This window comes from Leucoraja erinacea, chromosome 20 (assembly GCF_028641065.1).
Source record: "Leucoraja erinacea ecotype New England chromosome 20, Leri_hhj_1, whole genome shotgun sequence".
Taxonomy (NCBI): Eukaryota; Metazoa; Chordata; class Chondrichthyes; order Rajiformes; family Rajidae; genus Leucoraja; species Leucoraja erinaceus.
Window position 1 is genome coordinate 552,510 of NC_073396.1, and position 13,057 is coordinate 565,566.

Here is a 13,057-nt window from a genome sequence, read left to right on the forward strand (position 1 = left end):
TATGATTCCCTCGACATTGCCCTGTCTCAAATCAATGTCCTTCACCCCTCAGACCCATGTTTGCTTCAGTTTTTAAATTCTCCATCCTTTACAAACCTCTCCACCATCTATCCATGTAATTGCTTCCACTCCAAATCTCTCCAAGAAATCTGCCTGCTTTCAATTCTGTTGTCTGCTCATCATTGTATTCAATCGTTCCCCAGCCGCTGCCTATCTTTAACTGTCTCGGTTCAGGCATTCTCCCTGACATTCTGTGCCTGCATTGACTTTGTGTGGTGCACTCTCACCCCTTCCTATGGCTCCGTGTCAAATGGGTAGTGTTTCTGTGAAGCGCTTTGGAACATTTGCTTCCTTAAAAGCAATTTGCAACAACAAGTGGAGATGCAGCAATTGTACATGCTGGGATCTTGCGTAATGCAACAAGTGGAGATGCAGCAACTGCACATGCTGGGATCTTGAGTAATGCAACAACAAGTGGAGATGCAGCAATTACACATGCTGGGATCTTGCGTAATGCAACAACAAGTGGAGATCCAGCAACTGTACATGCTGGGATCTTGAGTAATGCAACAACAAGTGGAGATCCAGCAACTGTACATGCTGGGATCTTGAGTAATGCAACAACAAGTGGAGATCCAGCAACTGTACATGCTGGGATCTTGAGTAATGCAACAACAAGTGGAGATCCAGCAACTGTACATGCTGGGATCTTGCGTAATGCAACAACAAGTGGAGATGCAGCAACTGCACATGCTGGGATCTTGCATAGAACACAAAGTGCTGGGGTAACTTAGCAGGATGTCCTCCATACATGCTGCCTGACACACTGAGCACCTCCACTCTTTGTGTTCTCGGTAAATCAAAAACAATACCAGTTCAACACACGGTAAATTTGAGCTTGTTTGGAATATGCACTTATTGATCATCAGAAACTCAGGCACCTGTTTAGTGACCAACAGACTTGCTAGCAGTTATGCCGTTTCTGTAAATTACCTTAGAGGCAAAATAATCAAAATGTTGTTGAGAATGTGGGCTGCAGCTGAGCATGGGCCACTGAATTCAATTCTCCGGTAGTCACCAATAATCACCCATACTTTCCTGAATTATTTAAAAACTGCAAGAGATGTTATCAGGGTTGAGAAACTGTAGCTCTTGTCTAAGGAAAATTGTGCACAAGGTTTTAAAGGCAAGATTCTTTGTTTTTAACAAACAATATCTACTGAAAGTACACAAAAATGCTGGAGAAACTCAGCGGGTGCAGCAGCATCTATGGAGCGAAGGAAATAGGCAACATTTCGGGCCGAAACCCTTCTTCAGACTGATAGGGGATGGCGGGGAGAAGGAAGGAAAAAGGAGGAGGAGGAGCCTGAGGGCTGAGGAAGGGGAGGAGACAGCAAGGGCTAACAAAATTGGGAGAATATCTACTGAAAGTTATAATAGCTCACTTCCAGGCCATGCAGAAGAATAATCTGATCATTGAACAGGGAAAATTATTTGGAGGTATGGAATGGGTCCGAGGTGCTTCAATTTCCCTCCTGGGATAACTAAAGTTATATCATTTGGTATGGTATTGTGTAAAAGCACAATGAGTGGGCATCTTAGGAACTGATTATGCACTGTTTGGTCGTACCTCGATTCGAAACATCACCTATTCATGTTCTCCATAGATGCTGCCTAACTTGCTGAAGTACTCCAGCACTTTGTCTATTTTTCAGTTCCAGCTTGTTGCTGTGACACATTTATTTGGTCGAACTTTGACTTCTGTCAGAAGGTTCTGACTTCAAATCCCATTCCAAAATTGTGGCGTGATACTTGGGTAGAACCGAGAGCTGGAGCCTGAAAATGAACCTGTAGATACACTGTAGAGTGGAAATAAAACGTACTGTGGCAATGCATCAAAGAAAAGGTGTGTAGGTTTCCCCAACGTCCTGGACCATTGACCTTCCCCAATCAGTGTTACTAATGCAGCTTGTACATGTTCCTGTGTCAGAATTGGCAGCTACATTTCCATTGAGAGCTCTAAAACCCCTTGGGATGTCATGCAATGGACATACAAATCATTTTGCAAAACTGTGAGAGCACTGACAGGGCAGTCTGAGACCATCTCTTGGCAATGCCATACAAAGTCACATTTTGTTGGGAGATTGCAACCTTCAAGTGGTCCGCCCTGTTTTGACGAATGCAATTAACCCGGCGTGCACAATCAAATCGGATTAAACAGAACAAGTTGTCCTACAACTTTAGGCTGTGCACGCCATATGCAAGAAGAAGATCCAATTATATTGGGTTACACCAAAACAGGAAGGATGATCAAATGACACTCTTTGAGTTAACCTTTCTTACAGTGCCGAACAAAACCAATGTGCAAGCATTTTAACATTTCTCTTCCAATTATATTTAGCCTGATCAGCAGAGTGGGGGAGGAAGCGAAAGCCAATTCAACAAACAAAGTAAGTCTAATGTTGACTCACCATTTTGCTGATGTATTGTTTCTTGGTTAACACGGCTGGCTGTGAGCTGTCTCGTGTTTACTGTCAAACTTGCCTGTTAAACCAAGTGCTCTTAAAAGGAGAAATGCTTATGTGCAATAGTTGTGTTGATGTTACGATTCCCCAATACAGATCAGGTAAGTGGTGCCGGTGGAAAGACAAATTACAGACTGACCTGGAACTTTCAGTGTGATTTAATAAGTCTCCATTCTTCTACCATTTTATGAACTGAATCAAGGCCACTAGTTGTGGCCACGTTACTGATACATGCAGTGGCGTTCAGCATTAGTGTGTGTGATCAAAGGGTAGCCTGGTTTGGTACCTTTGCTTTGATAAGGGAGTAGATGGCAAAGGTTTGACCACTGAAGAAGGGGCTGAGCGGTGAGCATTATTCAGCAAGCCCTTGTCTTGAAACCTATACCCACCTGTTGGCAGGTATATCATCCTTGTTAATAATGTTCAAGTGTGTCAAAGCAAGAAAGAGATCATGAAAATATTACATTTGCAGGAATGGTATTTGTCATTCAATTGGAGCTTATGATTTTTTTCAATATTGATTTCCCTTCTTAATTTCTTTAAAAAGTGGTCTGTACTTCTTTGTTTTTGCCTTATGGGGACCAAAGTAAACATGACCCATTAGTTAAATATAAAGATAGTGTTTTTACAAACCCAATATTTGTTTTTCCCTTGAATAGCATAATACTGATCGTCAAGTTAAGTGAGTTTATTGTCATGTGTCCCAGATAGGACAATGAAATTCTTGCTTGCTGCAACACAACAGAATACTGTAGGAATAAATACAGAACAGATCAGTGTGTCCATATACCATAGAACATGAATATAAATAAACAGATAAATTGCAATAGTCTGTTATAGTTCAGAGTTTTGTTTGAAGTTGTGTTTAATAGTCTGATGGCTGTGGGGAAGTAGCTGTTCCTGAACCTGGATGTTGCAGATTTCAGGCTCCTGTACCTTCGACCTGAAGGCAGCGGAGAGATGAGTGTGGGACCAGGATGGTGCGGATCCTTGATGATGTTGGCAGCCTTTTTGAGGCAGCGGCTGCGACAGATGCAGAGCAGGTTGATTTACTGTCACAAAGAATCATCCAGGTGCATACATCACCCTGACATTCTTACTGGCCTTGTCCAGAAACTGCCAGCTTGGTCAGAACTCAACTCTCAACTTCTGCGTTTCCGTTCCAATAATTGTTCTGGAATTCATTTAATGCGGATAAATGTGAGATTATCCACTTTGGTGGCAAGAAGAGGAAGGCAGGTTATTATCTGAATGGTGACAGATTTGGAGAAGGGCAGGTGCAACGAGACCTGGGTGTGTTTGTACGTCATTCACTGAAAGTAAGCATGCAGGTACAGCAGGCAGTGAAGAAAGCTAATGGCATGTTGGCCTTCATTGTGAGATGATTTGAGTTTGGGAGCAAGGAGGTCCTACTGCAGTTGTACTGGTGAGACCGCATCTAGAGTATTGTGTGCACTTTTGGCCACCTAATTTGAGGAAGGACATTATTGCTGTTGAGGGAGTGCAGCGTAGGTTCACCAAGTTAATTCCTGGGATTGCGGGACTGACAAATGAAATAAATGGGTCAACTGGGCTTGTATTTAGAAGGATAGAAGGATCGGAGGGGATCTTATAGAAACATATAACATTTTTAAAGGATTGGACAGAATCGATACAGGAAAAATGTTCCCGATGTTGGGGGAGTCCAGAACCAGGGGTCACAGTTTAAGAATAATGGGTAGGCCATTTAGGACTGAGATGAGGAAAAACTTCTTCACACAGAGAGTTGTGAATCTGTGGAATTCTCTGCCATAGAAGGCAGTGGAGGCCAATTCACTGGATGTTTTCAAGAGTTAGATTTAGATCTTCGTGCTAAAGGAATCAAGGGATATGGGGAAAAAGCAGGAGCGGGTTACTGATTTTAGATTATCAGCCATGATCATATTGAATGGCAGTGCTGGCTCGAAGGGCCGAATGCCCTACTCCTGCACCTATTTTTCTCTATTCCCAATCCAGGTTGTATCGAACAATACTGACATTTTGACAGAAACAAAAACTTGGTATTAATTAGTATTTCACAATTTGAAATGGGAATCTGATGATGCAATAATCATCTGCAAGATTTGAAGGGTTACGTCAAACCAACTACTTGATGGTCATGAATTGAGAAGCTCAGACTTGTTTGGAGAATTGCTGAGAATGAGTTAAATGAGTATAATTTAAACCTATTATTGACTTTACTCTTTCAGGATTTGTTGATGATGCCACGTCAACCAGCGACATGGAAGTTTGGAGTGTGATTAGTGAAAGTGAGAGCCGTATTTAATATTCACAGCTGATATTCAAATCTTATTCAGCCACAAGTTGCCACCGACGGCTGTGGAGGCCAAGTTAATGTATATGTTTATGGCAGAGATTGGCAGATTCTTCATTAGTAAGGGTGCCGGGCATTATGGGGAGAAGGCAGGAGAATGGCGTTGAGAGAGAAAGATAGATCAGCCATGATTGAATGGCGGAGTAGACTTGATGGGCCAAATGGCCTAATTCTGCTCATAGAACTTATGAATTTGAGAATTGTGTGCTAGATGACTGAATTTTGTTAAAACCACAATTTTGGCAAAATTCGGCATTCTTGGGACATTCCACACAAATGGTCACGCAAGTTCAGAGACTGCCAAGTTTGCACAGTCTTGCAAAGTATGCGTCAAGTCCTGCTTTGGCTTTGGTTAAAGGGAGTCCGTCCTTATCTCTGCCATTGCTGGGGTCTAAGGATCACATTATCTGTGGACATTGAGGTCTGTACATTCTCAGATTGATCACCACATAGGAGACCATTCTCATCAGTTTAATTTCCCAGTTGCCAAACACATTGACTCCCCCTTTCCATTCGCACACTGACCTCTCTGTCCTGGGCCTCCTCCATTGTCAGAGTGAGGCCAAACGTAAATTGGAGGAACAGCAACTCATATTTTGCTCGGGCATCTTAGACCCCAGCGGTATATTGATTTCTCTAACTTCAAGAAACCCTTGCCTCCCCCCTCTCTCTCCGTCCCTTCCCCACCTTAGTCGTTGTACTAGTTTACTGTCATCCTGTTGTTTCACTGTCTGTAGTAACTCGTTATCACCTATCCCACAGCCAACAATGGACCATTGTGGGCTCCACATTTCCTTGATTATCGCTCCTTTCTGCATATCTTCCATTCATTTATCCTAAGGACCATCCATATATCTTGTTCCTCTTTCCCCTGACTCTCAGTCTGAAGAAGGATCTCGACCCAAAACGTCACCTATTACTTTTCTCCGGAGATGCTGCATGACTCGCTGAGTTACTACTGCTTTTTGTGTCTGTCTTCAATTTAAACCAGCATCTGCAGTTCCTCTCTACAACATCCCCAGATATGTTTCTCTGTAACCTACTCTCTCTCTCCAGTGATCAATAATACACCCCCACCACCCCGCTGTTTAAGGGGGAGTATACACCTCCCAATGAATCCACCAACTAACGCATCTTTGGGATGTGGAAACAAACCAGAGCACCTTCAACAAATCAACTTCACCAACGCAGCTCCTCAGCTCTGTGCAGAATCCAGCTTACTGCAACTGTATAGCAAACTGACCCAGCTTATCCAAGAATTATCTTTGCAAATCTGTCTGTGCCTTCAGAAAGCATTAGTGTCATGCCATGGGGAGAAGGAGAACATGTTTAACTGAGTACAGCCTTTGCAGCAAATATCCATACAATCATGCTGACTTACTATTGGCCGTATAGATATCTTACGTGTCTATGCATTACATTGGTTAGTCACGCATCACCCACATAAAACATAATCAGGATTGTAGAACTCTCGTGTGAAACTCTTGCTTGCTGCAGCTTAACAGGCTCATAAACACAATACCACACAGATAAATATACAATAATCAATAACAAATATATCAATAACAGTTGCATTAGTAACCATAATAGTGCAGTGCCTGGTCTACAATGCAACCATAGACATAGCCCATGGAAGATCATGGTTGCTAAAGTTAGTGTTGTGCAGTGTTTGTGAGCATTTCCGGTCGGTCAGGCTGATGGAAATATTTTCTCTCTTGCAGAAGATCAGGATCGTGGCTCAAGTATAATAGAGTCAGGCTCCGCTCAGACACTGGCATTAGCTGCCACGCAGCAGGTTGAGCAGGAGCAGCCGCAATAACCATTCCCAAGACAGTTCCTAGTGCGCTGTGCCACCCCAGGAATCCCCACAAGAGGACTTGCCAGCACCTTATCCGATGAAAGACTCTCACAGATTGCAGCCACGCTTGCCACTCAGTCACTGACTACAGTTGAGCTCTTGGTGGCTTCTGCCCAGGTACTTTCATACATCCACTGGATCACTGCCAAACTTTACACAAATCCTTTGCAGACTTTGCTGGTCCAAATAATCGGGAGCATTTTCAATGGTTGTCCATGCTAATAAATATGACTCCATGCTCCACGATGCATCACTAAAATTGTAAATTACATAATCTAACCCAATGAAGTTATATGCCTAGAAATCCGGATCATGTAACCTGCTGCCTGGCGCTGTGGGGTTAAAATCTATTCCACCAGGGATTGATCACATTTACAACCATTTCCAAGTTGAATTAAATCAAGGGATGATTTGACTAGAGAGAAGGAGAAACTGTTTGTAAGTCACCCTAGCACACTCCAAGGCAGTTTCTGTGTCAAAACCAAGCCAGAGAATTTGGGCCTTGCTGCTTTGGGACACCTGTATGGCACATTACAGGTCTTACAGCTTGGGTGAACTGCAGAAAGCAAGATGCCTTCCTCACCGAGTAGCCCCCTCACTGCCACTTCTGGCAACTCACCACCACCCTGTTGCCGACCTCTCCCAGCCACTCTCCTTCCGCCCCCCCCCCAGGCACAACTGGATCTTTGGTCAACCCACAAAGTTTGGCCAAGGGAGAAGAATCTTGGGCAACACAGTTCACGGTTAAGAATACATGAGGCCCAGTAACTTGACATTGAGGCCAAGTAACTTCACCTTGAGGCCCATAACTTGACATTGAGGCCCAGTAACTTCACAGTAACTTGACATTGAGGCCCAGTAACTTCACGTTGAGGCCCAGTAACCACCTTAAGGCCCAGTAACTTCACATTGAGGCCCAGTAACTTCATGTTGAGGCCCAGTAACCACCTTAAGGCCCATTAACCACATTGAGGCCCAGTAACCCAGTAACCACATTGAGGCCCAGTAACTTCACGTTGAGGCCCATTAACTTCACATTGAGGCCCAGTAACTTCACGATGAGGCCCATTAACCACATTGAGGCCCAGTAACTTCACGTTGAGGCCCAGTAACTTCACATTGAGGCCCAGTAACTTCACGTTGAGGCCCAGTAACTTCATGTTGAGGCCCAGTAACTTCACGTTGAGGCCCAGTAACTTCACGTTGAGGCCCAGTAACTTCACGTTGAGGCCCAGTAACTTCACGTTGAGGCCCAGTAACTTCACGTTGAGGCCCATTAACACGTTGAGGCCCAGTAACTTCGTTGAGGCCCAGTAACTTCACGTTGAGGCCCAGTAACTTCACGTTGAGGCCCAGTAACTTCATGTTGAGGCCCAGTAACTTCATGTTGAGGCCCAGTAACTTCATGTTGAGGCCTGCGCTGAGGTCTCAAACACTGGGATTCACTAACACTGTCCCTGTTCCAGCTTGTTCCCAGGGCATTCTTTAAATTACACCCATTTCTAGGCTACCTCCACTTACAAGGGAAATATATTATAAAGTAACATCAACATTTGTTTTAATAAGCTACAAACAGATTATTCCTATTTAAATTGGCAATTCAATAATGGTTAACAATTAATTTATAAAATCCAATACATTTCACTGTGCTTCTGATTTACCTCTGTCAATCACACACCCTTTGTCCGTTCACATTGTGGTCAATGCTTGTGCCTTGTTCTAACGTGGATCATTTCGACATTCCCGTTGTCCTGGCACCTGAATGCTGATGTTTTGTTGAAAGCTCTGGTTTCCTGCTGTAACTTTGAGGAGAATTGGGCAAGTTGTGCCCTTCCTCCAAGCTGCAGTTGTGCCGCTGAGGCTGCAGCAGAGTCAGAGAGAGAGCTGCAGATGTTGGGTACATCAGGCAGTGTAGTCCAACGCCTGTCAGATGCTGCACCTTCACCTCATTCTGCTGCATTTGTCTTGTAATCTGACTATGAAATTGTGCCAAATTGTTGTTGGTTTTGTTCTCATGCTGCTCAAAGCATTTTGCACATACCTCCCACAAGCACCAGTGTGAGACTTTTGTCATGGTCTGAGTCCCCTTGAAAATGACCAATGAATTAAATCACTGAAACACTTCTGGTTTTCTTCTGCACAATATCTCCTGGCTTAGGCCGAGCTTTACTGCTCAATTATGGTGAGAATGACGTTTCAGTTATGAAAAGTAGATGCTGGAAATCTGAAAATAGCAAGGTGCTGGAAATGTTCAGTGGGTCAGGCAGCACCTGTGGTGAAAGGTTTCAGCTCAGTGAATGCTATCACCTGAGGCACTGCTCCCCTGATTGGCTTCTTGGGGCTGCATGACTCCCACCCATCTCTAGCCTCAGACTGGGCAAACATGGGCCCTGTACACACCACCACCCCTCAGAGACATTTGGAAATATAAATGATTGAAAATGTAGAAGCTTTTGACAAATACATTTTATTTTAAATTATTCAAATTATGCAAATGAACTGTAAACAGTAATACGAGTTAAGATTAAAGCAATCCTTTCACAGTTCGACAGTGAAGGTCCGTAACACCACTTGAAATTACCCAGTACTCCAGCTGTGAGTGGTGGTGGTGAGGGGCCAGGTATGAAGTGCATCTGTCCCTACAGTGAAGCTACGCTAGTCAATGTTTGACTTGTTACCCCTCCACACATGTTCCCTGACCTGCTCATGTTTATAAAGATTCATGCCACAATGTTTAAATGGAACAGTGGTGAAAATAATTGCTGTGTCTATACAGTGGGATTCTTTTTTTTGTATAATTTTCTTGGTCTAAAATAACTGGAGCAAAAACAACATACAATTATCAGAGGCCATTTCTGACTTAAAAAAAGACTGATGACGAGACCAAACTACGAGATGCTTGTCATTGGGGTGCAGATCACAGCTAACAGACAATAGCAAGGCAGTACTTCAGACCAGTAGTATGTTTCAGACACATTTGGTTTACGGTGTTAGTGCATTTAAGTATGTTGATTTACCAGTGCTTGTTCCATGTAATACAAATATGGATTGATAGAACTGATCACATAATGAGGGAAGATGATCGATATCATCTGTGCAATAAATATTGTGGCATTGTTTATAATCATCAGTGTTGTTTCCATATTTTATATTTCTGGTATCACTGCTGTGCACACATTGACCACTGAGTCGTATTTAATCCACGTGTTTAAAAAGAAGTGCAGATGCTGGAAAATCGAAGGTAGACAAAAGTGCTGGAGAAACTCAACAGGTGAGGCAGCATCTATGGAGCGAAGGAAATAGGCAACGTTTCGGGTCAAGACCCTTCTTCAGACATGTGAGGGTTGGGGGGCGGGAAGAAGAAAGGAAGAGGCGAAAAGTGAGCTGAGGGAGAGCTGAGAAGGAGAGGAGAAAGCAGGGACTACCTGAAATTAGAGAAGTCAATGTTCATACCACTGGGGTGCAAACTGTCCATGCTAAATATAAGGTACTGCTCTTCCAATTTACGGTGGGACTCACTCTGGCCATGGAGGAGGCCCAGGACAGAAAGGTTGGATTTGGAATGGGAGGGGGAGTTGAAGTGTTGAGCCACCGGGAGATCAGGTTGGTTATTGCGAACCGAGTGGAGGTGTTGGGCGAAGCGATCGCCAAGCCTGCGCTTGGTCTCACAATGCTGAGCCTGAGCCAGGGCAAGAGTCTGAGCCAAAAAACGTACGCATTGTACTATCTGGACCAGCGACTCTGGAGTGTTCAGGAAACAGGCCTCAATGTGTACAGTACGTGGCTGTTCATTTCATCAATTCCTTTTATAAGACCAGTGGCACAGAGTACATGGGGCTGTGTGACAAATTATTAGGAAATAAAGCAAGTAGCTGCTCATGTCAAAACACAAACCATTTCAACTGTATTTTTTGGGACGGAAACTAGTCTTGCTTCGTCTAGTTCATGTGTGACTTCATCCACTATCCTTGCAACATCAGGCCTGCAAGCTTCCTATTAACGGCCCAACTTCCCAATCCTCAACGTGCATTAAAAATGAAATGAAGGTACGCTTGGGTAAAAAAAAATGATGCTCCTGCAGTTTATGGCTAAGCCCCTTGTTTCTCTGTACATTCAACTTTTACAAGATGATTTGAGTTTAGGAGCAAGGAGGTCCTACTGCAGTTGTACAGGACCCTGGCGAGACTGCACCTGGAGTATTGTGTGCAGTTTTGGTCTCCTAACTTGAGGAAGGACATTCTTCCTATTGAGGGGGCGCAGCGTAGGTTCAGCAGGTTAATTCCCATGTTGGCAGGACTAACATATGATGAAAGAATGGGTCGACTGGGCTTGTATTCACTGGAATTTAGAAGGATGAGAGGGAATCTTATAGAGACATATAAAACTCTTAAAAGGATTGGACAAGCTAGATGCAGGAAAAATGTTCACAATGTTGGGGGAGTTCAGATCTAGGGGTCGCAGATCTAAGAATAAGGGGTAGGCCATTTTGGAGTGAGATGAGGAAAAATGTCTTCATCCAGGGTTGTGAATCTGTGGAACTCTCTGCCACAGAAGGCAGTGGAGGCCAATTCACTGGACGTTTTCTAGAGTTAGATTTAGCTCTTAGGGCTAACAGAGTCAAGGGATATGGGGAGAAAGCAGGAACGGGGTACTGATTTTAGTGATCAGCCATGATCACATTGAATGGCGGTGCTGGCTCGAAGGGCCGAATGGTCCACTCCATCTATTTTTCTGTTTCTAAGATGTTATCTTGGTATTTTTGTGAATTATTTCTGGAGACATCTACATGTTTGCTTTCTGTGGTCTAATATTCTCATCAGTTTTCTCAATTATGTGAACATTTCACAGGTAATAAAAAAAAGTAAAATTCTATAATATAATTCTCTAAAGTAGCAGAATAGTTATGCATTGAAAACACTGAAATGTTTTAGCCATTATTGCCTGGTCAGAGAACCTAAACATATAATATGTTTTATTTTGTCCATGTCATTCTGTTGTATCAATGGCAGGGTGTTGAGGGAGAGAACTTTGCCTTCCTTGTAGGACTCCATCATTGCGATTTCACCTTGAAACCTGATGTAAGCATTGTCAAGTAATATTACAAGCACATGCATATTTCTACACCTGTTGTCTGCCCATGTAGAGAGGGGATGTGATTATCTCACCAGAGGTCCCTCCAGGAATTGATCAAATTGTTTAACAGCTGCTGAATATATGAAGTGCTCAGATATGAACAATCATTTGTTGCACTTTGAGTAATGCAAAAATAGGGCTTAATTAAACATATCAGCCTTTATTTCCAATTCAGTTCTTGACAATTGACTTCCTTCATAGGACAAAGCATTAAATGTTGAAATCCACCCGTTATGTAATCAGCATGCAGCAAGCCAATCTGTCCATCAGTCCGCAATTACAGTGAAAGAATACAAGGAATGTTTGGAGCCAGCTGTGTGCATGTGTTACAAAATCGTTTTGCAGAACAAAGTACAAAAATGTATTTGAATTATTTTGTTGTTGAAACTAGGAATTTTGGTGGAAGCTAATTGTGTTTCTGCAATATCTTGTTTGTAGCAAATATGTTAGAACTAGAACATTGTGCATGTTGAGTACGTTCTCTCGTTTCACCCTGAGCATGTTGTAAGACATACACTATTCCTCAGTTCCCAGATTCAGGTACACCATGGCACTGACAACATTAAACACATTGTTTTTCTTGTTTAATTTTGAAGAAACACAAACTGTTTGGATACCATAGTTATTTATTCATACAGTAAGCAGTGATATTTTTTAAATTAGCACTTAAATATGAATTTAAAATGCAACCCTGAGAAGAGCTTGATCATCAGCAAAGTTTGCGGATAATAATTGACTATCCAATGCACTGAGTTTGCTATCAAAGCAAATACAAACGTACAGCTGCAAGATGAACGTGAAGATGTTCCAGAGGTAGAGAGTGTACGGATAGTGCATTAGCAGTTCCCTTCACTGCCGAACGGAATGGGTATCTCAGCAAAATTGCCAACCCACAAAGCTTAAATCTTCACGAACAACCGTTGGTGCGGTTTAATCAAGGTCAACAAATATAGTTACGACATCGGTGATAACGGCTTGGAATAGTTCCAGAATTAGGGGAGTAAATAATTCTGCCTGTCTGTTGCCCGTCCATTGAAGGCTCACTTGTCTCTTCCCAATTTGTATTGTTTTCAAAAAAAGGTACAGGAGGATGTTGACATGAAAAGTTACGGGAGAATTTCACACACATTCAAGCAAATAATTTCCAGCTATTCTCCAGCGAAAGTTCAATAAGTTTTAAAACTGCCC

The 13,057-nt window shown here is 42.9% G+C and overlaps 1 protein-coding gene across 3 annotated transcripts in view; it reads left to right on the top strand.

The window, feature by feature from the left end:
* The window catches only part of LOC129706605 (transmembrane channel-like protein 5), a 66,143-nt gene extending 58,607 nt beyond the window's left edge, over positions 1 to 7,536 (top strand). For 2 of the 3 annotated variants that reach the window (XM_055650949.1, XM_055650950.1), the window contains exons 22-24: positions 2,402 to 2,450; positions 4,754 to 4,813; positions 6,600 to 7,536. In XM_055650949.1, coding sequence (XP_055506924.1) covers positions 2,402 to 2,450; positions 4,754 to 4,813; positions 6,600 to 6,697 — 207 coding nt within the window. In that variant the 3' untranslated portion in view covers positions 6,698 to 7,536. The remainder of the gene's footprint in view (positions 1 to 2,401; positions 2,451 to 4,753; positions 4,814 to 6,599) is intronic. The other variant, XM_055650951.1, reaches the window with a different exon arrangement.
* The last annotated feature ends 5,521 nt before the right edge of the window (positions 7,537 to 13,057 follow it).